Source organism: Macaca mulatta, chromosome 2 (assembly GCF_049350105.2).
Source record: "Macaca mulatta isolate MMU2019108-1 chromosome 2, T2T-MMU8v2.0, whole genome shotgun sequence".
Lineage (NCBI taxonomy): Eukaryota > Metazoa > Chordata > Mammalia > Primates > Cercopithecidae > Macaca > Macaca mulatta.
In genome coordinates this window covers 112,188,641-112,216,073 of record NC_133407.1, presented here as the reverse complement: position 1 = coordinate 112,216,073, position 27,433 = coordinate 112,188,641, and the positions used below count along the sequence as shown (strand labels likewise).

The 27,433-nt window shown below is 43.7% G+C and overlaps 1 protein-coding gene across 7 annotated transcripts in view; it reads left to right on the top strand.

The window, feature by feature from the left end:
* PRKAR2A (protein kinase cAMP-dependent type II regulatory subunit alpha) overlaps window positions 1-27,433 on the top strand; it is a 106,890-nt gene that overhangs the window by 52,187 nt on the left and 27,270 nt on the right. For 6 of the 7 annotated variants that reach the window (XR_013413930.1, XR_013413929.1, XM_077992809.1 and 3 more), the window contains 4 exons: window positions 6,421-6,473; window positions 9,903-9,986; window positions 13,578-13,684; window positions 24,150-24,303. Coding sequence is in view for 5 of the 7 variants with exons in the window: in XM_077992809.1 (XP_077848935.1) it covers window positions 6,421-6,473; window positions 9,903-9,986; window positions 13,578-13,684; window positions 24,150-24,303 (398 nt within the window). In the remaining 2 variants the exon portion in view is untranslated. The remainder of the gene's footprint in view (window positions 1-6,420; window positions 6,474-9,902; window positions 9,987-13,577; window positions 13,685-24,149; window positions 24,304-27,433) is intronic. The other variant, XM_077992812.1, reaches the window with a different exon arrangement.

The following is a 27,433-nucleotide window of genomic DNA, read 5'->3' as shown; positions in this document are numbered from 1 at the left end:
GACCTCGTGATCCGCCCATCTCGGCCTCCCAAAGTGCTGGGATTACAGGCGTGAGCCACCGCGCCTGGGCTGTGTTGCTATTTTAATAATCATTTCCTGTAGGTCTTGAGTATTTCATGACACATGATATAATGTTTGAGGTTGTGTAGGGGATCATACAGATTCTGGACCTTCTCCAGGTAACTTGTGTACTGAGGCAAGCAGCCAGATGTGCAGAACCCTTGGGGCAGCAACAATCACGTAGGTACTGTAAAATGGATTTTTTTCATAGAAAATAAGGCAAGTAATTTAGGACCAGGACCAAGAAGAAGTAAAGAGATTGAGGGGAACAGAGGAAGAGGGTAAAGGGAGGTAAGTCCAGTGTTCAAAAGAAAAGGGAGCCTAGATATGTGGGCTCACGCCTGTAATCCCAGCATTTTGGGAGACCGAGGGTGGATGGATCACCTAAGGTCAGGAGTTTGAGACCAGCCTGGCCAATATGGTAAAAGCCCGTCTCTACTGAAAATACAAAAATTAGCCAGGTGTGGTGGTGTGCGCCTGTAATCCTAGCTACTCGGGAGGCTGAGACAGGAGAATTGCTTGAACCCAGGAGGTGGAGGTTGCAGTGAGCCAAGATCCAAGATTGTACCACTGTACCACTGCACTCCAGCCTGGGCGACAGAGTGAGACTCCGTCTCAAAAAAAGGGAAAAAAGGACATTATGCTAAGTGAAATAAGCCAGGTATAGAAGGACGAATACTGCATTATTCTACTTATATGTGGTATCGTGGTATCTAAAATAGACTCAGGTCGGGTGCAGTGGCTCATACCTGTAATCCCAACACTTTGGAAGGCTAAGGCAGGAAAATTACTTGAGGCCAGGAGTTTGAGACCAGTTTGGGCAACGTAATGGGACCTTGTCTTTACAAAATAAGTTAAATTAAATAGTCAAATTCAGGCCGGGTGCTGTGGCTCATGCCTGTAATCCCAGCACTTTGGGAGGTATTTGGGAAGTGCGTGGAGTTTCCATGCACTTCCTGGGTACGCCACCCTCCAGGAACCTTCATGTACTCAACTATCTGGAAGTTCTACTGTTGTGAACTTAAAAACTTGTTACCAGGGTAGCTCTCATGTTAAGTGTTCTTACCGTAATAAATAAATAAACAATAGGAAAGGGAAGAAAACTTAAAACCAGGTTTGAAAAATTGAAGCACGTTTTTCCACAAATAGAAACATATTAACAATTTTAATGGAAACTAGTTTTGTTTAAATAATAGTGTTGCATCTGAAGATGTGACGACTGTAATTAACATTTGCTGCCTCAGTTATATAAATGCCTAAAAATATTAAAATGAGCTAAGTTGCCAAAGTACTTTCTTCCACAATTGGAGGAAAAGCAGGCCTAGAAGTAGCCCAAGACTGTGTCATTATCAGCAAAATTCTATCAGTCTCATCACTGAAAGCTTATTTTTTTCAACTTTTCAATGAAATATGTGTATGAAAGATTTCATACACAAAAGGGCTGGGTGCAGTGGCTCAGGCCTGTAATTCCAGCACTTTGGGAGGCCGAGGTGGGCGGATCACTTGAGGCCAGGAGTTTGAGACCAGCCTGGCCAACATAATGAAACCCCATCTCTACTAAATATGCAAAAATTAGCTGGGCGTGGTGGTGTGCGCCTGTAATTCCAGCTACTCAGGAGGCTGAGGCACAAGAATCACCTGAATCCAGGAGACTGAGGTTACAGTGAGCCAAGATTGTGCCACTGCACACCACCATAGGTAACAGAGTGTGAGACTCTGTCTCAAAAAAAAAAATTAATTAATTTATAAAAGGAAGATGTCATGCACAAAAGTAGAGAAAGTTAGTATAATACCCATGTACCCATTTATTTCCTGAAATGAAGTTTTTTTTTTTTTATGTATTATTCTAAGTAGTTGTTTTGAACTCTTAGACCAAGGAGTAGCAATTGGAATACACTGAATTAAATAAGGCCAAATACGAGAATATTTCTGAAGCAGAATTTGATGTATTCATTGGATAAGAGGTGAGAGAAGAAAGTCTGATGAATTCCAAATTTCTAGTTTAGAAAACTAGTCTGTAATGGCATTAATCAAGAGCACAGAGAACCAAGAAACTTGAAGTTTGACAAAGTGTCTGGTTAGATGCCCTTGATGCAGTTTCCCCAGTTTCCTACCAGAATACTTATGATGATGCAAAAAGTAACAACAGAAATATCTAGGAGGCTGGGCATGGTGGCTCACACCTGTAATCCCAGCACTTTGGGAGACTGAGGCCGGTGGATCACCTGAAGTCAGGAGTTCGAGACCAGCCTGGCCAATATGGTGAAACTCCATCTCTACTAAAAATACAAAAATTAGCTGGGCACGGTGGCCAGTGCCTGTAATCCCAGCTACTCAGGAGGCTGAGGCAGGAGAACTGCTTGAACCTGGGAGGAGGAGGTTGCAGTGAGCCGAGATCATGCCGTTGCACTCCAGACTGGGCAATAAGAGCAAAACTGTGTCTCAAAAAAAAAAAAAAGAAAGAAAGAAAAAAAAGAAACGTCTAGGAACTAAGATAGGTGTCTGTCTTAATCCTTAGGGAAGAACTGAGATAATGCACCCTGGCCTCATCTGGAAACAAAAATGCTTGGAGAAAGGTAGTGAGTCATTACCTATATCCCACTGTTACTTTCCTGGCTCAGTAAACCAAGGCCCACACTAGCCAGAAACTGGGCAGCCCTCTGCAGAGCATCGCTTAATGCTATTTCGGGGACTAGAGTGGTGTATCTTTTCTTACTCTATCCGCCCTAATTTTTCTCTTATCTGTTTTAGGATACAAGGTCCCTGTTGGGCACTTGGTATTGATGGCATTACTGCACGAGTGGCATGGGCCACACAAGTCGAGTATTATCTGCTAAGACAGGGATGGGAGAGTCCTGGGTATAGGACACAATGGAAACCATCATTTCTCAGATCTTTTATTGGTTTAGAGAATCAGTGAGGAAAAGGAAGTTGGGGTGTAGCTAGACCAGGACTGCAGTGAGTAAGTGTCTCTAAGAAATTGGGAAATAACTGGGAGTGGGGCTGGGCGCGGTGGATCACTTGAGGTTAGGAGTTCAAGACCAGCCTGGCCAACATGGTGAAACCCCATCTCCACGAAAAATATAAAAATTAGCTGGGTGTGGTGGCGTGCACCTGTAGCCCCAGTTACTCGGGAGGCTGAGGCAGAAGAATCACTTGAACCTGAGAGGCAGAGTTTGCAGTGAGCTGAGATCATGTCAACTGCGCTACAGCCTAGGCAAGACAGGGAGACTCTGTCTCAGTAATAATAATAATAATAAATAAAAATAAATAATTGGGAGTGGTATGTATCGGCCTGTCCCATAGTTGTAGATACATGGAGTCTTTTAGCCGTCACACAGATTGAGAGTAGGGTCAAGAACTGTTTGTTGCCTGTTAAACAGATGATAAATAAATCCTAATAAACAATACAGGGCCTATGAGTAAACTCAGCTGGTTAAGGATATAAGAGGAGTGAAGACTAGAAAGGTCCACTACAAAATGCTCAGTAAAGTACAAGAAATCATTGCACTTACGAATTCTGAGCAAAAAGCCAAAGATAAAATTGGCTGAGATGAAACAGAAAATGGGTGTGATAAGATTATAAGGAAACTAAAAACAATGAGCAAGAATTAAATACATAAAAAGAGTTGGCCTGGCGCGGTGGCTCATACCTGTAATCTCAACACTTTGGGAGGCCGAGATGGGTAGATCACTTGAGGTCACGAGTTCGAGACCGGCCTGGCCAACATGGCAAAAAAAAAAAAAAAGGTCTCTACTAAAAATACAAAAATTAGCACTTGTAATCCCAGCTACCTGGGAGGCTGAAGCAGGAGAATCGCTTGAACCTGGGAGGTGGAGGTTGCAGTGAGCCAAGATCACACCACTGTGCTACAGCCTGGATGACAGTATAAAGCTCTGTCTTAGGAGGGGTCGGGGGGAAACCATAGAGAAAGCAAAAAGAGCAAAGTTGTAAGGGTAGAAAGAAATATGTGATGGAGGTTAGCCTGGAAGAAAGGACAGTTGTTAAAGGAGCTGAAATAGAGAACAGAACCAACATAACAATAATTCTCCAGAAACCCAGAACAAATGGAACCAAGATAGTAATGGTAATAGTTCAAGTTGCCTCCTTACCGTGCCTGACACCTGTCTACTTGAATCCTTATGACAGTCTTTAGAGAGAAGTCACTGCTGTTTGTGCCATTATGCAGAGGAAGGGTGGAGATAGGCAATAAATTACCTCTAGTCACACAGCTGTTACAGATCGTTGATGATTTATTAGAATAAAACTTTTCCCAGCTGTAATGGCCTGTATTGTGAAGAGGGAGTAGGTTTGCTCTATTCTGAGAAACATCAGTAATCACAACTAGTTCATTCTTGGTAACAACAGTTTTGTTAGTAAGTACAAAACTCTATTCAGTAGATAATTTATTGTCTCTTTGCAAATAACACATAGGGGTGAGATTTTAAAATGCTTTGTATTGATATCTCCATTTCTAATTCTTCCTCCAGTCCATATTTGTATCCCCCTTCTCACCAGTAAGAAATATCTGTGTGTTTGTTTATTTACTCACTACAGTAATACACATAGAAGAGTTTTGGAATTAAAGGCTGGGCGCGGTGGCTCACACCTGTAATCCCAGCACTTTGGGAGGCCAAGGCAGGCAGATCACAAAGTCAAGAGATTGAGATCATCCTGGCCAACATGGTGAAACCCCATCTCTACTAAAACTACAAAAATTAGCTGGGTGTGGTGGCACGTGCCTCTAGACCTAGCTACTAAGGAGGCTAAGGCAGGAGAATCACTCGAAACAGGGAGGTGGAGATTGCAGTGGGCCAAGATTGCGCCACTGTACTCCAACCTGGGTGAAAGAGCAAGACTCTCTGAAGAAGAGTTTTGGAATTGCTATACCATCACCAACATCAATTGTTTTTTGTTGGAATGCAGTATATCCCACTGAGGGTGGATGGTCAGAATACTATGTTCAGAAGCTACTTAGAATCTGATTCTTTCCTTCTCTAATTGTGTTATCACCCCGATACATGGGTAGGTTTTTTTTTCTTTGTACTTAGTTTTAGGGTCCTTGTTATCTATTTAATTTTTAAAATATGTGAAAAATTAACATGGCTTAAATATCAAAACTTTTTGTATACAAATGTTTCCTCAGGCCAGTCACGGTGCCTCACGCCTGTAATCCCAGCACTTTGGGAGGCCGAGGCGGGCAGTTGAGGTTAGGAGATCCAGATCATCCAGGCTAACACGGTGAAACCCCTTCTCTACTAAAAATACAAAAAATTAGCTGGGTGTGGTGGCAGGCACCTGTAGTCCCAGCTACTTGGGAGGCTGAGGCAGGAGAATGGCGTGAACCCGGGAGGCAGAGCTTGCAGTGGGCGGAGATCACATCACTGTACTCCAGCCTAGGTGACAGAGCAAGACTCCGTCTCAAAAACAAACCAAAGTTTCCTCTGAGAAGTTTCATTCCTTTCCCTATCCCTTCTTTCCTGTTTCTATCTATACACTAGGACAGTAATTTCATTACTTTCCGGTTTATTCTTCCCAAATTGTTTCATTTTGGAAAAATTAACTGGTAAAAGTATATTTACTTTCCCTCCATTCTTAGCTCTCCTTTCTCATGGAAGTCCTTTCTTCTGCAAGAGATAGCATGCCATATATACTCTTCTTCACCTTGCCTTTTTTCCCTTTATGTCTCACACAACTTACTCTCTATTTTTTTTGAGACGGAGTCTCATTCTGTCAACCAGGCTGGAGTGCAGTGGCATGATCTCGGCTCACTGCAACCTCTGTCTCCCAAGTTCAAGTGCTTCTCCTGTCTCAGCCTCCTGAGTAGCTGGGACTACAGGCACACGCCACCATGCCCAGCTAATTTTTTTATTTTTAGTAGAGGTGGGGTTTCACCATGTTGGCTAGGATGGTCTCGATCTCTTGACCTCGTGATCCGTCCGCCTCAGCCTCCCAGCATTACAGCCTCCACGCCTTGTAATGCTGAGATTACAAGCGTGAGCATTTATGTTATACATCAGGTGGATCACCTGATGTCAGGAGCTCGAGAGCAGCCTGACCAACATGGTGAAACTCCATCCCTACTGAAAATACAAAATTAACTAGGCATGGTGGTACAGCGCCTGTAATCCCAGCTACCTGGGAAGCTGAGGCAAGAGAATCGCTTGAACCTGGGAGATGGAGGTTGCAGAGAGCCGAGATTGTGCCACTGTATTCTAGCCTGGGCAACAAGAGCAAAACTCTGTCTCTAAAAAAAAGAAAGAAAACAGTGAATAAAAGATAATTGAGTTTACTTCCTATTTTTCCTAAAGCCACACGTCTGTTAAATTCATTCTTTGTTTTTTTCTCTCCAATTTTAGTCTGTGCTGAGACCTATAACCCTGATGAGGAAGAGGAAGATACAGATCCAAGGGTAAGACCCAAGCAAAGATGTTAGGTAGAATTGTATTTCTCATTAACTCCCCTTCTCTACATACCAAAAACTCATCATACTAATCATTAAATACAAATTAAAATATCAATGAAGTGACATTTTCAATCTAACAAATTGAAAGCTGCATTGGTTGAGGGTATGGTGAGAAGTGCCTAGCTGTTGCTGTCAGAAGCCTTAAACAGGCTGTGCGTGGTGGCTCACACCTATAATGCAAACACTTTAAGAGGCTGAGGCAGGAGGATTGCTTGAGGCCAGGAGTTCAAGACCAGCCTGCACAATATAGCAAGACCCCATCTCTGGGGGGAAAAAAAAAAATTAGCTGGTTTGGTGGCATGTGCCTGTATTCATAGCTACTTAGGAGCCTGAGGCAGGAGGATTGCTGCTTGAGTCTAGGAGGTCGAGGCTGAAAATAAAAAAAAAAAACAACTGCTGGGCATGTGGCTCACACCTGTAATCCCAGTGCTTTGGGAGGTTGAGGTGGGAAGATCACTTGAATCCCAGGAGTTTGAGACTAGCCTGGGCAATGTAGTTAGACCTCATCTCATTAAAAAAAAAAAAAAATTAACAACAAGCCTTAAATACTTAGAGCCAGGCCAATTGATTTAGCATTTACCTAAAGGAGAATTCATCCCTAATGAAAGTTGGATCCTTCCTGAGGATGTACAAATGGAGTTTATCGTAGTGTTATAACAATGAAAAGTGGAAACAACCTAAACGACCCAAAATATGGGATTACCAGGGGCTAAATTATAGTACATTCAAATGGAGAGAATCTGTAGCCATTGAAAGTGATGGTACAGGACTGTATGTAATGGCATGGGATGTATGTTTGTGTGAGGTGCATTTTATAGAGCATTTTGTAAATTTAAAAATTTGAAATATATATATAGAGATTTTGTAAATTAAAAAATTTGAAATATATATATTTATTTGTATATATGTATGTATAGAAAATTCTATCTGGAAGGATATACCCCAGATGTTAATAGTGGTTGTGGCAAAACCATGTTTGATTTTTGGGTGCTTTTAAAAAAAAAATAGTTTTTTAAACTTCTGTACAATTGAGGTAAATTATTTTTTGTTTGTTTTTGTTTTTTGTTTTTGTTTTTTTGAGACGGACTCTCGCACTGTCACCTAGGCTGGAGTGCAGTGACGCGAATTCGGCTCATTGCAACTTCCACCTCCTGGGTTCAAGTGATTCTCCTGCCTCAGTCTCCTGACATAAATTACTTTTATGAGAGCATGTATGAACTATAATTTTTAAAAGATTGATATTATAGACTGGGTGTGGTAACTCAGGCCTGTAATCCCAGCACTTTGGGAGGCCAAGGTGGGTGGATCACCTGTCAGGAGTTCGAGATCATCCTGGCCAACCTGGTGAAACCTCATCTCTACTAAAATACAAAAATTAGTTGGGTGTGGTGGTGGGCGCCTATAATCCCAGCTACTCAGGAGGCTGAGGCAGGAGAATTGCTTGAACCCGGGAGGCCAAGGTTGTGGTGATCAGATCACACCACTGTACTCCAGCCTGGGTGACAGAGTGAGATTCCATCTCAAAAAAAAAAAAAAAGATTGCTGTTATAAAAACCTTTAGTGGGCCAGGCACGGTGGCTCATACCTGTAATCCCAGCACTTTGGGAGGCTGAGGCAGGTGGATCACAAGGTCAGGAGTTTGAGACCAGCCTGACCAATATGGTGAAACCCCATCTCTACTGAAAATACAAAAATTAGCCAGGTGTGGTGGCGCCCACCTGTAATCCCAGCTACTCAGGAGGCTGAGGCAGGAGAATCACTTGAACCTGGGAGGCGGAGGTTGTAGTGACCCAAAATCACACCACTGCACTACAACCTGGGCGACAGAGTGAGACTCTGTCTCAAAAAAAAAAAAAAAAAGCTTTAGTGATCTATTATGTTACCCTTAAATCGAGTTACCCTTAAAATGAGTAACTTATGAAAAATATCTGAAATATTCTAATAAATGCTACCATTTTTGTGAATGTAAAAATCCTGTAGATTAAATTTTTTGTTCTAGCTATTGTAAAATTATTGATGACTAAAACAGTTTTTTCTAATTTAATATCACAAATTTAAAATACTTAACACTTTTTTTTGTTGTTGTTGTTGAGACGGAGTCTCGCGCCAGTCCCGGGCTGGAGTGCAGTGGCCGGATCTCAGTTCACTGCAAGCTCCGCCTCCTGGGTTTACGCCATTCTCCTGCCTCAGCCTCCCAAGTAGCTGGGACTACAGGCGCCCGCCACCTCGCCCGGCTAGTTTTTTGTATTTTTTTTATTAGAGGCGGGGTTTCACTGTGTTAGCCAGGATGGTCTCAATCTCCTGACCTCGTGATCCGCCCGTCTCGGCCTCCCAAAGTGCTGGGATTACAAGCTTGAGCCACCGCGCCCGGCCTTTTTTTTTTTTTTTTTTTTTTTTTTTTTGAGACAGAGTTTCGCTCTTGTTGCCCAGGCTGGAGTACAATGGTGTGATCTTGGCTCACTGCAACCTCCGCCTCCTGGGTTCAAGCAATTCTCCTGCCTTAGCCTCCCAGGTAGCTGGAATTACAGGCATGCGCCACCACGCCTGGCTAATTTTGTATTTTTAGTAGAGATGGGTTTCTCCATGTTGGTCAGGCTGGTTTCGAACTCCTGACCTCGTGATCTGCCCACCTCGGCCTCCCAAAGTGCTGGGATTACCTGGGATTATAGGAGCGAGCCACCGTGCCCAGCCTTTTTTTTTTTTTTTTTTTTGAGATGGAATCTTGCTCTGTCACCAGGCTAGAGTGCAGTGGTGCGGTCTTGGCTCACTGCAGCCTCCTCTGATTCCCCGGTTCAAGCGATTCTCCCACCTCAGCCTCCCGAGTAGCTGGCATTACAGGCATGCGCCACCATGCCCAGCTAATTTTTCTATTTTTAGTAGAGACGGAGTTTCACTGTGTTGGCCAGGATGGTCTCGATCTCCTGACATTGTGATCCGCCTGCCTCGGCCTCCCAAAGTGTTGGGATTACAGGCATGAGCCACCTCGCCTGGCCAACACTTTTAACATCTATTATTTCTGGTCAGATTAAATGATGTACTTTTTTTTTTTTGTTTTTTGAGTAGATGCTCAATATTTGTTTAATGAACAAATTTATAAGCCTCTGCTTTATGGATGAAGATCCTGAGGCTCCCAGGGGACAGCTCACTTGCTGCCAGCCACGTAGTCAGCAGGTGGCTTCAGGGCTGGTGCTTTTCACCTCTATATTACATTGCCCCTCCACCTTCAGCATGCAGCTTGATATTTATGTAAAATTAAAATTACAGAAACCATGCTCTTTATTTTTCCCACTTTTTGGAGAAAGAAATATACCAGTCTTTAAGTGGTTATGTTAAAATGGAATAAAACAATTTCCATGGTTTTATTTGGATTGGCAGGTGATTCATCCTAAAACTGATGAACAGAGATGCAGACTTCAGGAAGCTTGCAAAGATATTCTCCTTTTCAAAAATCTCGATCAGGTAACATTGATTTCTAAAGTATTTTTATTATAATGATCTTTTAGCTTTGCTCCTATTTGTCACTTAAACTTTAATTTTTAGCATCCTAACCATAGCCTAAACCTTAGATTCATCTTACATACAAATGTTTCATTGTATTGACCACTTTAACCCAGACATGATCTTTTAGATGCCTTTTAGTGCAGTAGTCCCCCTTATCCTTGGTTTTTGCTTTCCAGGGTTTCAGTTACCCATAGTCAACAACAGCCCAAAAATACTAAATGGAGAATTCCAGAAATAATTCCTAAGTTTTAAAAGGCATGCCGTTCCGAGTAGTGTGATGAATCTCATGCTGTCCTGCTCTGCTACCACCTAGAACACAAATCATCACTTTATCCCAGTGTATTCATGCCATATATGCCACCTGCCCATTAGTCACTTAGTCACCATCTAGCAGTACTCATATTCACGTAACCCTTATTTTACTTAATAATGGCCCCAAAGCACAAGAGAAGCAATGCTGGCAATTCAGATATGCCAAAAAGAAGCCATAAAATGCTTCCTTTAAGTGAAAAGATGAGAGAAATTTAAGGAAAGAAAGGAAGAAAGAGAGAGAGAGAAAAGAAAGAAAAGAAAGGGTGAGATAGAAAGAGGGAGAGAGAGAAGGGAAGAGAGAAAGAAAGAAAAGGAAGGAAGGAAGAAAGGAAGGGAGAGAGGGAGGGTGGGAGAAAGAAATTGTATACCGAGGTTGCAGAGATCTATGGTAAGAATGAATCTTCTGGCTGAGTGCGGTGGCTCATGCCTGTAATCCTAGCACTCTGGGAGGCTGAGGTGGGTGGAGTTCAAGACCAGCCTGGCCAACATAGTGAAATTCCGTCTCTACTAAAAATACAAAAATTAGCCAGGTGTGGTAGTGTGCACCTGTAATCCCAGCTACTCAGGAGGCTGAGGCAGGAGAACTGCTTGAATCCAGGAGGCGGAGGTTGCAGTGAGCTGAGATCACACCATTGCACTCCATTCTGGGTGACAGAGCAAGACTCCATCTCAAAATCAAAAAAAATATATATGTATATAAGAATGAATCTTCTATCTGTAAAACTGTGAAGAAGGAAAAAGAAATTTCTGCTAGTTTTGCTGTCGTACCTCAAACTGCCCAATTTACAGCCACAGTGCGTGTTAAGTATTTGGTTAAGATGGAAAAGGCATTACATTTGTGGGTGGAAGATACGAACAGAAATGTTTTCCAATTGACAGCAATGGGGTTCAACACTATCTGTGGTTTCAGACATCCACATATCCCCTTGGAACATATTCCCCATGGATAAGAGGAGGACTGCTGTATTTTTCTGAGCTGCTTTGGCACTTTCTCCAAGACAAAACTGATAATTTGAAGAGCATGCAATTTTGTCATGTTGCAAGGAAATGCTCAGATTTGCATGACCCTGGTTTAGTTTGGAGGTCTGAATTTATCCTACAAAGAGATTGATTTTTCTGAAGATGCTGGTATGTAGTTCCCTTCATTGATAATAGTTAACCCACTGGCTTACCACAGTATGTGGTAAGTGCTTCTTGAGAATGGTGTGTTTCTGCAGGGCCTAGCATAGGATCCGTGACCTGGGCCTGTCCTCCCTCTCTTGGTGGTAGAAATAAAGAACAAGGGCTATCTCCTGATGGGTGTCCTAGTACATTTGGGCTGCTATAACAAAATATCATAACCTGGGTAGTTTATAAACAGTGGAAATTTCTCACAGTTCTGGAGTCTGGGAAATCCAAGCTCAAGGTGCCAGCAGATTTGGTGTCTGACCAGGAACCCACTTCCTGGTTCATAGATGACCATCTCTGAATCACATGCAGTAAGTACTTCAACATTGTTGGTAGTCTTGGAAACTGTAACTTTAAGCAAAACAACCTATAATGGAACCTTTTTTTCCCTCATCAGTGTTATAACTGTGTTATTTGAGGACCTTCTATACATTGTTTTGCTTATAGTCACAGTTTTCAAGAACCTATCAACCACTTTAAGTGAGGACTTACTGTGTTTTGTTTGGTTGTCATGTTGTTATTTTAGTCTCCTCTAACCTAGAAATGCTCCCCTTCCACCCCTTTTATTCTATATCTCATGACACATGTGTTTGAAGAGTACAGACTAGAAGAAGAAAAGTGACATAGAACAAGAGGCTTCCAGCAGGCAATCCACAGGCTAGGTACAGATGTCTGTGTTTGTTCTGTATTGTACATGAAAATTTAAATTTATTGCCAGCATTTAAATAGGAGATTTCTGGCAACGCTGGGCTCACATTCCAGTGAATGTGGGTAACACGTCAATTGCAAGCCATCCTTTTTAGTATTTGTCAGCTTATACAGTATTCAACTCACATGGAACTAAATATACTTTTTGGTGATACTCAATTATCGTAGTAGTACAGTCACTCTGATAGAACATAAACTCACCTGGAATTATGCAGTCATAAAATTATTCTTTTTCCAGGTCTTCAGTCTACATTCCTCCAAAGAGAAAGTCTCTTTTTTTAATTGAACCTGGTATTCTTTAGTGACTCCCTAATAATCACTGATCTCCCTGTCTGACAGGGATGCTGGCCCTAGACTGAGACCATTGTTTCATAGAATTTAATAGTATTATTTTCTTTTCATTATACTTATTGACATAGTTGATGTCTGGTTATGGCAGGCAATAGTAGTAAGTAATTGTATGTGCTGTATGCAAATGAAGCAGTATTAGCTGTCTTATAATAGATCTCATTTATTGAGTATCTGTTGTTTCGTAAATACTTCCTAGGTTTTTCTCCTTTGGTCATAAAAATTGATGACCTGGAATCTTTGTTATACCCTTTTTGAAACTGAAGTTCACTGGGCGTGGTGGCTCACGCCTGTAATTCTAGCACTTTGGGAAGCCAAGGTGGGCGGATCACATGAGGTCAGGAGTTTGAGACCTGCCTGGCCAACATGGCAGAACCCCATCTCTACTAAAAATATAAACATTAGCCAGGCGTGATGGTGCAGGCCTGTAGTCCCAGCTACTCAGGCAGCTGAGGCAGGAGAATTGCTTGAACTCAGGAGGTAGAGGTTGCGGTGAGCTGAGATCACACCACTGAACTCCAGCCTGGGCGACAGAGTGAGACTCTGTCTCTAGAAAAAAAGAAAAAAAAAGATACTGAAGCTCAGCGAGGTTAAGTGACCTGTTTTGCTAGTCAAAAGCAGTTGTGCTATTCCAAAAGATAACCTCTAAGCCACAGCAGTCCTTTAGATCTGATGATCCTGTTAAGATCAACACCTGTAGGAAGGTGGCAGCATATGGCTTTACGCGTAACATAGTGGAACCATCAGGCAGGTGATAGTCAATATTTTTGCGTAAATTGTGGGAAGCTTTTTCAAAACAATACTGCCTCAGAAGACTTGCCAATTTGCTGTCTGCTGAGGTACATGGAGGTGCAAAGCTGAATGGTCCCAGGAAAGCATTTGTTTCAGACAACCTTTAGGTTTCTGTTTGAATGTGGGGACTTCTGTTATATAGTCACAAATTGAGATAATTATGGTCACTGCTTTTTTGCAGCATATGTAAGGCTATTTTTCCTTCTTGTGCATACCCTGCAGGAACAACTTTCTCAAGTTCTTGATGCCATGTTTGAAAGGATAGTCAAAGCTGATGAGCATGTCATTGACCAAGGAGATGATGGAGACAACTTTTATGTCATAGAACGGTAGGAGATGGAGTTTTGGAATTGTGTGGCCACACTTAATCGGATTCATGAATCAGTGCAGATGCTTTATCCTATTCTGTATTCAGCCCCGAGAGGCTTAGGGCCAAGTGAAAAAGCTTCCCAAAGCCTTGTGAGAGTCCACAGCTTGTCCCTCTCTACCAGTGCTGTCCTGAGTCCTCAGCACAACTCATATTTGAAGAGCAATCATCTAGAGTGGAAAGTCTCCTTTAGGCCAGGTGCGGTGGCTCACGCCTGTAATCCCAGTACTTTGGGAGGCCAAGGCCAGTGGATTACTTGAGGTGAGGGGTTCGAGACCAGCCTGGCCAATATGGTGAAACCCCGTATCTACTAAAAATACAAAAATTAGCCGGATGTGGCGGTGCATGCCTGTAATCCCAGCTGCTTGGGAGGCTGAGGCTGGAGAATCGCTTGAACCCAGGAGGCGAAGGTTGTTGCAGTGAGTTGAGACCCCACCACTGCACTCCAGCTGGGCAACAGAGCAAGACTCCGTCTCAAAAAAAAAAAAGAAAAAAGAAAGTCTTCTTTACAGTTAGTTAAAGAGTGCAGGGTGTGCTTTATAAACATGTTATTTGCCAGTGTCAAGTGAATTGATTCCCTGAAGAATTAGCCATGGTGCTATAGTTGTTTGAATCTTCATATTCGAGCCTGATTTTACTCATTAATATGCTGCCCTGACCTTAACCCCTCTGGCTCAGATGTAAGTATTAGGAAAAAATGAAATATTTGGGCTTGGCCTGCTCACCTTACTGTGTCCTAACCTCTTGAGCTTAGTATCCTCTTTGGCTGGTGGCAGTGAGGTAGGTATCCTGATCCCCTTAGTCCTGAAAGAAGCACTCTCATTAAGAGTTTAACATCAATAAGATATTGCTTCACCTGATATCTTCCATTAATTTAAAAATAAAATGGTTTTTGGAGCTAGATAATAAAAAGGAAACAAAAATAATTTTTTTATCTCGAAGTAATTTCAGAGTTACAGAAAAGTTAAACAAATAGTACAAAAAATGTATCACAGGCCTGGTGCAGTGACTCATGCCTGTAATCCCAGCTCTTTGAGAGGCTGAGGCAGGTGGATCACTTGAGGTCTGGAGTTCGAGACCAGCCTGGCCAATGTGGTGAAAGTCCATCTCTACTAAAAAAAAAAATACAAAAATTGCCCAGACACAGTGGCTCATGCCTGTAATCCCAGCACTTTGGGAGGCCGACGTGGGTGGATCACGAGGTCAGGAGTTCAAGACCAGCCTGGCCAACATAGTGAAACCCTGTCTCTACTAAAAATACAAAAATTAGCTGGGCATGGTGGCGCACGCCTGTAGTCCCAGCTACTCAGGAAGCTGAGGCAGGAGAATCGTGTGAACCTGGGAGGCAGAGGCTGCAGCAAGCTGAGATCGCCCCACTGCACACCAGCCTGGGCAACAGTGTGAAACTTTGTCTCAAAAACAAAAACAAAAATTAGTTGGACATGGTGGTGTGTGCCTGTAATCACAGCTACTTGGGAGGCTTAGGCAGGAGAATCGCTTGAACCTGGGAGGGGGAGGTTACAGTGAGCCGAGATAGTGCCACTGCACTCTAGCCTGGGTGAGAGTGAGACCGGTCTCAAAAAAAAAAAAGAAAAAAAAATTATAAATACAGGTTCCCCAGGTTAGTGTTCTCCCTTTGCTTCATTAAATTGTTGACAAGGAAGGGCGCGGTGGCTCACGCCTGTAATCCCAGCATTTTGGGAGGCTGAGGTGGGTGGATCACTTGAGGTCAGGAGTTCGAAACCAGCCTGGCCAACGTGGTGAAACCCCAGCTCTACTAAAAATACAAAAAAAAAAAAAAGGCCGGGCGCAGTGGCTCAGGCCTGTAATCCCAGCACTTTGGGAGGCCGAGACGGGCGGATCACGAGGTCAGGAGATCGAGACCATCCTGGCTAACATGGTGAAACCCCATCTCTACTAAAAATACAAAAAATGGCCGGGCGTGGTGGCTCAAGCCTGTAATCCCAGCACTTTGGGAGGCCAAGGCGGGCGGATCACGAGGTCAGGAGATCGAGACCATCCTGGCTAACGCAATGAAACCCCGTCTCCACTAAAAATACAAAAAAATTAGCCGGGCGTGGTGGCGGCGCCTGTAGTCCCAGCTACTCGGGAGGCTGAGGCAGGAGAATGGCGGGAACCCGGGAGGCGGAGCTTGCAGTGAGCCGAGATCGCGCCACTGCACTCCAGCCTGGGCGACAGAGCGAGACTCCGCCTCAAAAAAAAAAAATACAAAAAATTAGCCGGGCGTGGTGGCGGCACCTGTAGTCCCAGCTACTCGGGAGGCTGAGGCAGGAGAATGACGTAAACCCGGGAGGCGGAGCTTGCAGTGAGCTGAGATCGCACCACTGCACTCCAGCCTGGGAGACAGAGCGAAACTCCGTCTCAAAAAAAAAAAAAAAATTGAGCACGCCTGTGATCCCAGCTACTTGGGAGGCTGAGGCAGGAGGATCACTTGAACCCACAAGGCAGAGGTTGCCTTGAGCTGAGATTGTGCCATTGCACTCCAGCCTGGGTGACAGAGTGAGACTTCGTCCCTACCACCACCAAAAAAAAAGTTGTTGGAGAGTAAATTGCAGATATAATGCCCTGTTATCTCTGAATACCCCAGTGTGCATTTCCTAAAAAGGATATTCTCTTACTTTAGTACAGAACAATTATAAAAAACACAAATTAACATTTATACAATACTACATATAGTATATGCACCTTATTCAAATTTTTCTAATTCTCCTCATTTTTAAAATTCTTTTAATCTCCATCAAATAGCTGTGGTAGATTCATTGGTTGCCTTTCTTCTTGAGCCTTTTCTTATTTTTTTTTTTTTTTTTGAGACGGAGTCTCACTCTGTCGCCCAGGCTGGAGTGCAGTGGCGCGATCTCGGCTCACTGCAAGCTCCGCCTCCCGGGTTCACGCCATTCTCCTGCCTCAGCCTCCCGAGTAGCTGGGACTACAGGCGCCCACAACCGCGCCCAGCTAATTTTTTGTATTTTTAGTAGAGACGGGGTTTCACCGTGGTCTCGATCTCCTCACCTTGTGATCCGCCCGCCTCGGCCTCCCAAAGTGCTGGGATTACAGGCGTGAGCCACCGCGCCCGGCCTTATTTAGATTCTTGAACAGAAAATGCTGTCCCTCCTTGAGTAACCTTTGGGTTCTTGCTACCTGTGACAAATTATTACACTTAAAGGAAATGTTTTCTTTAAATGCTGATTTAGAGTAAAGATGACATAAATAGGCCGGGCGCGGTGGCTCAAGCCTGTAATCCCAGTACTTTGGGAGGCCGAGGCGGGTGGATCACGAAGTCAGGAGATCGAGACCATCCTGGCTAACATGGTGAAACCCCGTCTCTACTAAAAATACAAAAAACTAGCCGGGTGTGGTGGCGGGCGCCTGTAGTCCCAGCTACTCGGAGGCTGAGGCAGGAGAATGGCGTAAACCCGGGAGGCGGAGCTTGCAGTGAGCCGAGATCGCGCCACTGCACTCCAGCCTGGGTGACACAGCGAGACTCCGTCTCAAAAAAAAAAAAAAAAAAAAAAGATGACATAAATAATATCTTCTCAGAGAACAGACTTTTGTCTTCATCTTTTATACTAATACTTCTTACACAGAAATTCTACAAGTAATGACAGAATAAGTTTCCTTGTTTTGTTTTGTTTTTTAGGGGAACAGAGTCTTACTCTGTCGCAAGGCTGGAGTGCAGTGGCATGGTCTCGGCTCACTGCAACCCCCGCCTCCCAGGCTCAAGTGATTCTCCTGCCTCAGCATCCTGAGTAGCTGGTACTACAGGTGTGCGCCACCACGCCCAGCTAATTTTTGTATTTTTAGTAGAGACAGGGTTTCACCATGTTGGCCACAATGATCTCGATCTCCTGACCTTGTGATCCGCCCACCTCAGCCTCCCAAAGTGCTGAGATTACGGGCATGAGCCACTGCACCCAGACCAGAATAGTTTTAAAATAAAATTATAAATATAATATAAAACTGTATTTATTTTATTTTATTTATTTATTTTGAGATAGAGTCTTGCTCTGTTGCCCAGGCTGGAGTATAGTGATGCAGTCCTGGCTAACTACAACCTCCACCTCCCGCATTCAAATGATTCTCCTGCCATAGCCTCCTGAGTAGCTGGGATTACAGGCACCTGCCACCACTCCCAGCTAATTTTTGTATTTTAGTAGAGACGGGGTTGGCCAGGCTGGTCTTGAACTCCTGACCTCAAGAGATCCACCTGCCTCAGCCTCCCAAAGTGCTGGGATTACAGGTGTGAGCCACCCCATGCCAGGTCTATTTTTATAATATAATAAAATTGTATTACCACCTCAAGCAGCCACCTTTCCCCTTTGCCTTGCCATGTCCTCCACCACCATGACAGAGGTCCCATTGGGCACTTATGGTCTGAGAAATAACATCCACCTGTACATGTCCACAACTTAAAGACTGAAATGCCGCCGGGCGCGGTGGCTCAAGCCTGTAATCCCAGCACTTTGGGAGGCCGAGGCAGGTGGATCACGAGGTCAGGAGATCGAAACTATCCTGGCTAACATGGTGAAACCCCGTCTCTACTAAAAATACAAAAAACTAGCCGGGCGTGGTGGCGGGCGCCTGTAGTCTCAGCTACTTGGGAGGCTGAGGCGGGAGAATGGCGTGAACCCGGGAGGCGGAGCTTGCAGTGAGCCAAGATCATGCCACTGCACTCCAGCCTGGGAGACACAGCGAGACTCCGTCTCAAAAAAAAAAAAAAAAAGACTGAAATGCCTTTGTACAGAGGGAATGATTTATTTCATATGTAAACAAAAGGGATTATTCTTTGTACAGTGAAAGTGGTGAATAAGGGCCTGGCACAGTGATTCACACCTGCAATCCCAGCACTTTGGGAGGCCAAGGTGGGAGGATTGCCTGAGCCCAGGATTGCCTGAGCAAGATAGTGAAACCTTATCTCTACAAAACATTTTTTTAGGCTGGGCACGGTGGCTCACGCCTGTAATTCCAGCACTTTAGAAGACCCAGGTGGGCAGAGCACTTGAGGTCAGGAGTTTGAGACCAGCTTGGCCAACATGGCGAAACCTCGTCTCTACTAAAAATACAAAAAATTAGCTGGATGTGGTGGCGGGCACCTGTAATCCCAGCTACTTGGGAGGTTGAGGCAGGAGAATTGCTTCAACCTGGGAGATGGAGGTTGCAGTGAGCAGAGATCATGCCATTGCATTCCAGCCTGGGCAACAATAGTGAAATTACATCTCAAAAAAAAAATGCAGGCCGGGCGCCTGTAATCCCAGCACTTTGGGAGGCTGAGGTGGGCAGATCACAAGGTCAAGATGTCGAGAATATCCTGGCTGACATGGTGAAACCCCATCTCTACTAAAAATAAAAAAATTAGCTGAGCATGGTGACATGCACCTGTAGTCCCAGCTACTCGGGAGGCTGAGGCAGGAGAATAACTTGAACCCGGGAGGCAGAGGTTGCAGTGAGCAGAGATCATGCCACTGTACTCCAGGCTGGGTGACAGAGCGGGACTCTATCTCAAAAAAACAAAACAAAATCGCACAAAAAACCATTTTTTAAGAAATTACCCAGGCATGGTGGTGCATGCCTGTAGTCCCCAGCTAATTGGAAGGCTGAGGTGGGAGGATCACTAGATCCCAAGAGGTTGAGTCTCCAGTGGGCAGTGATCATAACACTGCACTCTAGCCTGGGGAACAAAATGAGACCCTGTCTCAGAATAAAAAGAAAAGAAAAAAGAATGTGGTGATGAACAAATAGGAAAGGGCTGAGCACAGTGGCTCACACCTGTAATCCCAGCACTTTTGGAGGCCGATATGGATTACTTGAGGCCAGGAGTCCAAGACTAACCTGGGCAACATAGTGAGACCCCTGTCTCTACGAAACAATAAAGAAAGACTATCGTTCAAGTGAAAAGGTACAGTTCCTGGCCTCAAAAAGTTCATGGTCAAGTTGGAGAGACAGACCTTTCAACAGATAATTATTACATAATGTGGTTGTAACAACAATGATAAAAACATAGGCCCCGTTATTTAGAGGAGGACCTGAATGGGAAAGGTCAAGAGAGGCTCTCTGCAGTGCTGCTGCCTGAAATGAGTTCGTGTCACTCCCAAAGTTAAATGCTAGTGTCTGGAGGAGACACTAAAAACACTGAATTCCATGTTTCGTATTTATAACCTTATTTTACCTTGTCTATAAAGGCCTAGGACAGGTCAGCTTCCCTACTGAGTGGTAAGCTCCCCTGAAAGCAGGGTTGGTGGCACATTCTCTGCTTTTCTTTTAATACGTGATATTTAGTGATTTTATCAGACAGATGGAAGTTCTTTGTAGGAAATTTAGAATATAAAAAAATAAAAAGGCCAGGTGCGGTGGCTCACACTTGTAATCCCAGCACTTCGGAAGGCCGAGGCGGGTGGATCAGAAGATCAGGAGATCGAGACCATCCTGGCTAACACGGTGAAACCCTATCTCTACTAAAAATACAAAAAATTAGCCGGGCATGGTGGCAGGTGCCTGTAATCCCAGCTACTTGGGAGGCTGAGGCAGTAGAATGGCGTGAACCCGGGAGGCGGAGCTTGTAGTGAGCTGAGATTGCGCCACTGCACTCCAGCCTGGGCAACAGGGCAAGACTCTGACTCAAAATAAATAAATAAATAAATAAAATACAAAGCGGATAGAAATTAATTTAGGCATAATCTGATTACCAGTATATGATTCCATTATTTTTTCCATGCTTTACTGTTGAGATCAGATACCTCACCCAAAATTTGGTTAAGATGTTAAGACTGATGATACACTAAAATGGTATGAAAAGGTTTATTACTCACATGTTGAGCCTTTTTAGAGCAGGGCAGGCTCCCAGACGGATCCAAAAATGACTTTAGATAGCAGGCGAGGTGACTGTCTTGGGATTTATGGTGGTTAGAAGGTGAGATTAGGTGAGGGTGCTCTTACACAGGGGCTGGCATTTGTGTTGATTGAACTCCCCATCAGCACCAAAGGAGGGAGCACCCAGGCTTTCTTATCAGCTTGCCCAGATGTGGGGCAGAAGAGGAAGGGTTTGAAAGCTGTCAACAATCAAACATCAAAAATGGAGTCGACTAATGGAGTTATCTTTACATACTTTTTTTTAATATTAAATCATACATTGTTGTGTGATTTAATTTTTTTAAATCTGTTTTAAGCATGTCAGGGATTATAGTATTATTCTGTTACTATTATTATTATTTTGAGATAGAGTCTCACTCTGCCGCCCAGGCTGGAGTGCAATGGTGTGATCTCGGCTCACTATAACCTCTGCCTCCCAAGTTCAAGTGATTCTTCTGCCTCAGCCTCCTGAGTAGCTGGGATTACAGGCACATGCCACCATGCCCAGCTAATTTTTGTATTTTTAGTAGAGACAGAGTTTTACCATGTTGGCCAGGCTGGTCTCAAACTCCTGACCTCAGGTGATGTGTCTGCCTCAGCCTCCCAAGGTGCTGGGACTACAGGTGAGCCACTGTGCAGCCATACTCTGTCATTATTATTTTATATACAGGCATGAGCCACCACACGTGGCCTCTGTCATTATTTTTAATGACTCTGTAATATAGATAGAAACATGTATTTGACCCATCTCCTATTATTAGCAGATGAAATTACTTATAGTTTTTACTATTATAAATATTACCTGGTGAAATCCCTGCAATTAAACCTTTTGCAGTATCTTTGATTGTCTCTTTTGGAATGACTAGAAATGGAATTGCTGTATCAAAGGGTCTTTTTAAGGCGTTTGCTATATGTTTTAATTATCTTGCAGAAACTGAAAAGTTTATGTTTCCCTCAGTGGTATGTTGAAAGTGCCTATTTCTGCAAATGCTTGTCAGTTCTGAATTTTTTGTTTTTTTAGCAATTATTGCCAATCAATAGATAAATAATTGTATCGTTTGCATTTTTTTTTTTTTTTGAGGCAGAGCCTCTCTCTGTCGCCCAGGCTAGGGTGCAATGACGTAATCTCGGCTGACTGCAATCCTCTACCTCCTGGTTTCAAGTGATTGTCCTGCCTCAGCCTCCCGAGTAGCTGGGATTACAGGCACCCGTCACCCACCCAGCTAATTTTTGTATTTTTAGTAGAGACGGGGTTTCACCAGGTTGGCCAGGCTGGTCTCGAACTCCTGACCTCAGGTGATCCACCCACCTTGGCCTCCCAAAGTGCTGGGATTACAGGCTTGAGCCACTGCGCCCAACCTGCTTTCTTTATTTTAATTGGTTGTATCCTGATTTTCAAGAGACTATGAAAGAAAACCCATGCACTCATTTCAATATCTACAGCAAAGCATTTGACAAAACTCAACATCTTTTTGTGATGAAAATGCTCAGTAAACTAGCAACAAAAATAACTTTCCCTAACTAGACTAAAGGCATTTATTAAAAACTTACAGCTAACATCATATTTAATGGTGAAAAATTGTGTTTCTCTTTTTTTTTCTTTTGTTTTTTTGTTTTTTGAGACAGAGTCTTGCTCTGTCGCCCAAGCTGGAGTGCAGTGGCGCGATCTTGGCTCACTGCAAGCTCCGCCTCCCAGGTTCACGCCATTCTCCTGCCTCAGCCTCCTGAGTAGCTGGAACTACAGGCGCCCGCCACCACACCCGGCTAATTTTTGTATTTTTAGTAGAGACGGGGTTTCACCGTGTTAGCCAGGATGGTCTTGATCTGACCTCGTGATCTGCCCGTCTTGGCCTCCCAAAGTGCTGGGATTACAGGTGTGAGTCACCACGGCCGAAAAGTTGTTTTTTTCTTACAACTCAGAATAAGGCAACAATGTTTGCTTTCACCATTTCCACTTAATATTGTATTGGAGGTTATAGTCAATGCAATAAGGCAAAGAAAAGGAAGAGAGGGAGGGAGGGAGGCAAGGAAAAAAGGAAGGAAGAAAAAATGTGACATAGATACACAATGAAATACTATTTGACCATAAAAAAGAAGGAAATCATGTCATTTGTAGCAACATGGAGGTTGCTATATTAAGTTAGATAGGCACAGGAAGACAAATACCACATGTTCTCGCTCACATGAGAGTGCTAAAGAACACTGATACCATAGACATAGAGAATACAATGATATATACCAGAAACTGAGAAGGGTGGTGGGTGGATGAAGAGAAGTTGGCTAATGGGTACAAACACACAGTTAGATAGAAGAGATACATTTTAATGTGTCTTTTTTTTTTTTCCTTTTTGTGGAGACAAGTCTCCATACGTTGCCCAGGATTGTCTCAAACTCCTGGGCTCAAACAGCCCTCCCAGTTTAGCTTCCTAAAGTGCAGAAATTACAGGTGTGAGCCATTGCACCCGGCAAGTTCTAATGTTTTATAGCATGATAGGGTGACTATACTTGGGTGACAATATTTTGCATATTTCAAAGGAACTATTAGTAGAAGAGAGGACGTGAAATGATACCAACACATAGAAATGACATATATCCCAAGGTGATAGATACCCCAGTTACCCTGACTTAATCATCACCCATTCTATGCATGGATAAAACACTCACATGTACCCCATAAATTATGTAAAATATTATATATTATTATTTATTTATTTATTTGAGACGGAGTCTCGCTCTTTCGCCCAGGCTGGAGTGCAGTGGCCGGATCTCAGCTCACTGCAAGCTCCGCCTCCTGGGTTCACGCCATTCTCCTGCCTCAGCCTCCCGAGTAGCTGGGACTACAGGCGCCCGCCACCTCGCCCGGCTAGTTTTTTGTAGTTTTAGTAGAGACGGGGTTTCACTGTGTTCACCAGGATGGTCTCAATCTCCTGACCTCGTGATCCACCCGTCTCGGCCTCCCAAAGTGCTGGGATTACAGGCTTGAGCCACCGCGCCCGGCAATATTATATATTATTAAAAGAAAAAAGATTAGGCTGGGCATAGTGGTTCATGACTTTAATCCCAGCACTTCGGGAGGCCGAGGCAGATGGATCACGAGGTCAGGAGATCGAGACCATCCTGGCTAACATGGTGAAATCCTGTCTCTACTAAAAATACCAAAAAAATTAGCCAGGCGTGGGGGCGGGTGCCTGTAGTCCCAGCTACTCGGGAGGCTGAGGCAGGAGAATGAAAATGGCGTGAACCCGGGAGTTGGAGCTTGCAGTGAGCCAAGATCCCTCCGCTGCACTCCAGCCTGGGTGACAGAGCAAGACTCTGTCTCAAAAAAAAAAAAAAAAAGAAAATTCCAAGAATGCCACAGAAAGGCTACTAGAATTAATAAATGAGTTTAGCAAGGTTATAGGACACAGTACAAAGTCAAAATATGAAAATATGTTGTTTTTTATATATTAGCAAAGTTCCTTTGGTAATATCTTAAAACAACATTTTCTTTTATATGTGCCTGCCAGTTCTTAGCATTTATTATCAGAAGTAACTAATGAAATTATTTTTTGTCATTCTTCTAGGGGAACTTATGACATTTTAGTAACAAAAGATAATCAAACCCGCTCTGTTGGTCAATATGACAACCGTGGCAGTTTTGGAGAACTAGCTCTGATGTACAACACCCCGAGAGCTGCTACCATTGTTGCTACCTCAGAAGGCTCCCTCTGGGGACTGGTGAGTGAGAGAAATTGTTCCCCTTGCAAGGCACAGTATTAATTCCCTTTCTGTGTCTCTGTCCTCGGGTTGTTGATTTACACTATATCTTACAGCCAGTTATCTGAAAGACATGGATATTATAAAATTATGAACATATTTTCTCAAATGAAATCACATTTTAAAGACGTGAAAGAGCACTTTAGGGCTGGGCAGTGGCTCACGCCTGTAATCCCAGCACTTTGGGAGGCTGAGGTAGGCAGATCATGAGGTCAGGAGATATCCTGGCTAACATGGTGAAACCCCCATCTCTACTAAAAATACAAAAAAATTAGCCGGGCGTGGTGGCAGGTGCCTGTAGTCCCAGCTAGTCGGGAGGCTGAGTCAGGAGAATGGCGTGAACCCGGGAGGCCGAGCTTGCAGTGAGCCGAGATCACACCACTGCACTCCAGCCTGGCAACAGAGCAAGACTCCATCTCAAAAAAAAAAAAAAAAAAAAAAAGCACTTTATTGTGACATCCTGATGTTAAATTAAGAGTGCTCCTGAAAGAGATAGTGACTTAAGGATAGGTCACGCACTTGGGACTCAATGATTGAAAAACTTGAGAATAGATTTGTATAGGGGAATAATAAGTAATGGGGGGCCAGGTGTGGTGACTCACACCTGTAATCCCAGCACTTGGGGAAGCCAAGGCAGGAAGATCACTTGAGGTCAGGAGTTCGAGACCAGCCTGAGCAACATGGTGAAACCCTGTCTCTACTAAAAATATGAAAATTAGGCAGTCATGGTGATGGGTGCCTGTAGTCCCAGGAGGCGGAGGTTGCAGTGAGGCAAGATCACGCCACTGCACTCTAGCCTGGGCGACTGAGCAAGACTCCATCTCAAAAAATATAAAACAAAATAATAAGCCTTGGTGCCAACTACTGGTTCAGACCAAGATGGAATAGCCCTATAGCATGCTAGTGTTCTCACTTAAAAACACACACGGGCCGGGTACGGTGGCTCACGCCTGTAATCCCAGCACTTTGGGAGGCCAAGATGGGCGGATCACGAGGTCAGCAGATCAAGACCATCCTGGCTAACACAGTGAAACCCCGTCTCTACTAAAAAAAAAAATACAAAAAATTAGCCGGGCGTGGTGGTGGCACCTGTAGTCCCAGCTACTCGGGAGGCTGAGGCAGAAGAATGGCGTGAACCCGGGAGGCGGAGCTTGCAGTGAGCTGAGATCCGGCCACTGCACTCCAGCCTGGGCGACAGAGCCAGACTCTGTCTCAAAAAAAAAAAAAAAAAAAAAAAACACAAAACACACACACACACACACACACCACTCTGGACATAATATAGCAAACACAGGAAGACCCTGAAAGGTGGAAAGAAGGCAGACTATCTAGGGATATTGGGGCTTGAGGAAAGACATGACAGTGAGTTCCTATATATCCCAGATGGGGTGCTGGAAAAGCCTGAAATCCAGATCTGCCAACAGGTACATTCAACGAGCAAAACTCCATCTCAAAAGCAAAAACAAAATGAAAAAAAAAAGAACAAACAGAGAATCAGCTGGTGTCAGCTAGGATATAGAAGAACTTAACACCATTAATTAACAAAAGCTATGTGAAATTTATAGAACACTGCACACAGCAACAACAGAATGAACATTTTTTTCAAGTCTATTCACCCAAATAGGGCATATCTTGGAATATAAAATAAAACTTTAAAAATGTAAAAGATTGGCCGGGTGTGGTGGCTCACTCCTGTAATCCCAGCACTTTGTCCAAGTGATCTCATTGTTCAATTCCCACCTATGAGTGAGAACATGCGGTGTTTGGTTTTCTGTTCTTGCGAAAGTTTGCTGAGAATGATGGTTTCCAGCTGCACCCATGTCCCTACAAAGGACACAAACTCATCCTTTTTTTATGGCTGCATAGTATTCCATGGTGTATATGTGCCACATTTTCTTAATCCAGTCTGTCACTGATGGACATTTGGGTTGATTCCAAGTCTTTGCTATTGTGAATAGTGCCGCAGTAAACATATGTGTGCATGTGTCTTTATAGCAGCATGATTTATACTCCTTTGGGTATATACCCAGTAATGCGATGGCTGGGTCATATGGTATTTCTAGTTCTAGATCCTTGAGGAATCACCATACTGTTTTCCACAATGGTTGAAAAATGGCTAGTTTTTTGTATTTTTTAGTAGAGACGGGGTTTCACCGTGTTAGCCAGGATGGTCTCGATCTCCTGACCTCGTGATCCACCCGTCTCGGCCTCCCAAAGTGCTGGGATTATAGGCTTGAGCCACCGCGCCCAGCCTGAAAATTCTTTAAGAATGTTGAATATTGGCCCCCACTCTCTTCTGGCTTGGAGAGTTTCTGCTGAGAGATCTGCTGTTAGTCTGATGGGCTTCCCTTTGTGGGTAACCTTACCTTTCTCTCTGGCTGCCCTTAACATTTTTTCCTTCATTTCAACTTTGGTGTATCTGACAATTATGTGTCTTGTAGTTGCTCTTCTCGAGGAGTATCTTTGTGGCGTTCTCTGTATTTCCTGAATTTGAATGTTGGCCTGCCTTACTAGGTTGGGGAAGTTCTCCTGGATGATTTCCTGAAGAGTATTTTCCAACTTGGTTCCATTTTCCCCCTCACTTTCAGGCACACCAATCAGATGTAGATTTGGTTTTTTCACATAATCCCATATTTCTTGGAGGCTTTGTTCATTTCTTTTTCCTCTTTTTTCTCTAGACTTCTCTTCTCGCTTCGTTTCATTCATTTGATCTTCAATCATTGATACTCTTTCTTCCAGTTGATCGAGTCGGTTACTGAAGCTTGTGCATTTGTCACGTATTTCTCGTGTCATGGTTTTTATCTCTGTCAGTTCGTTTATGGCCTTCTCTGCATTGATTATTCTAGTTATCCATTCTTCCATTCTTTTTTCAAGATTTTTAGTTTCTTTGCGCTGGTTACGCAGTTCCTCCTTTAGCTCTGAGAAGTTTGATTGACTGAAGCCTTCTTCTCTCAACTCATCAAAGTCATTCTCCGTCCAGTTTGATCCGTTGCTGGCGATGAGCTGCGTTCCTTTGGAAGGGGAGATGCGCTCTGATTTTTTGAATTTCCAGCCTTTCTGCCCTGCTTTTTTCCCATCTTTGTGGTTTTAT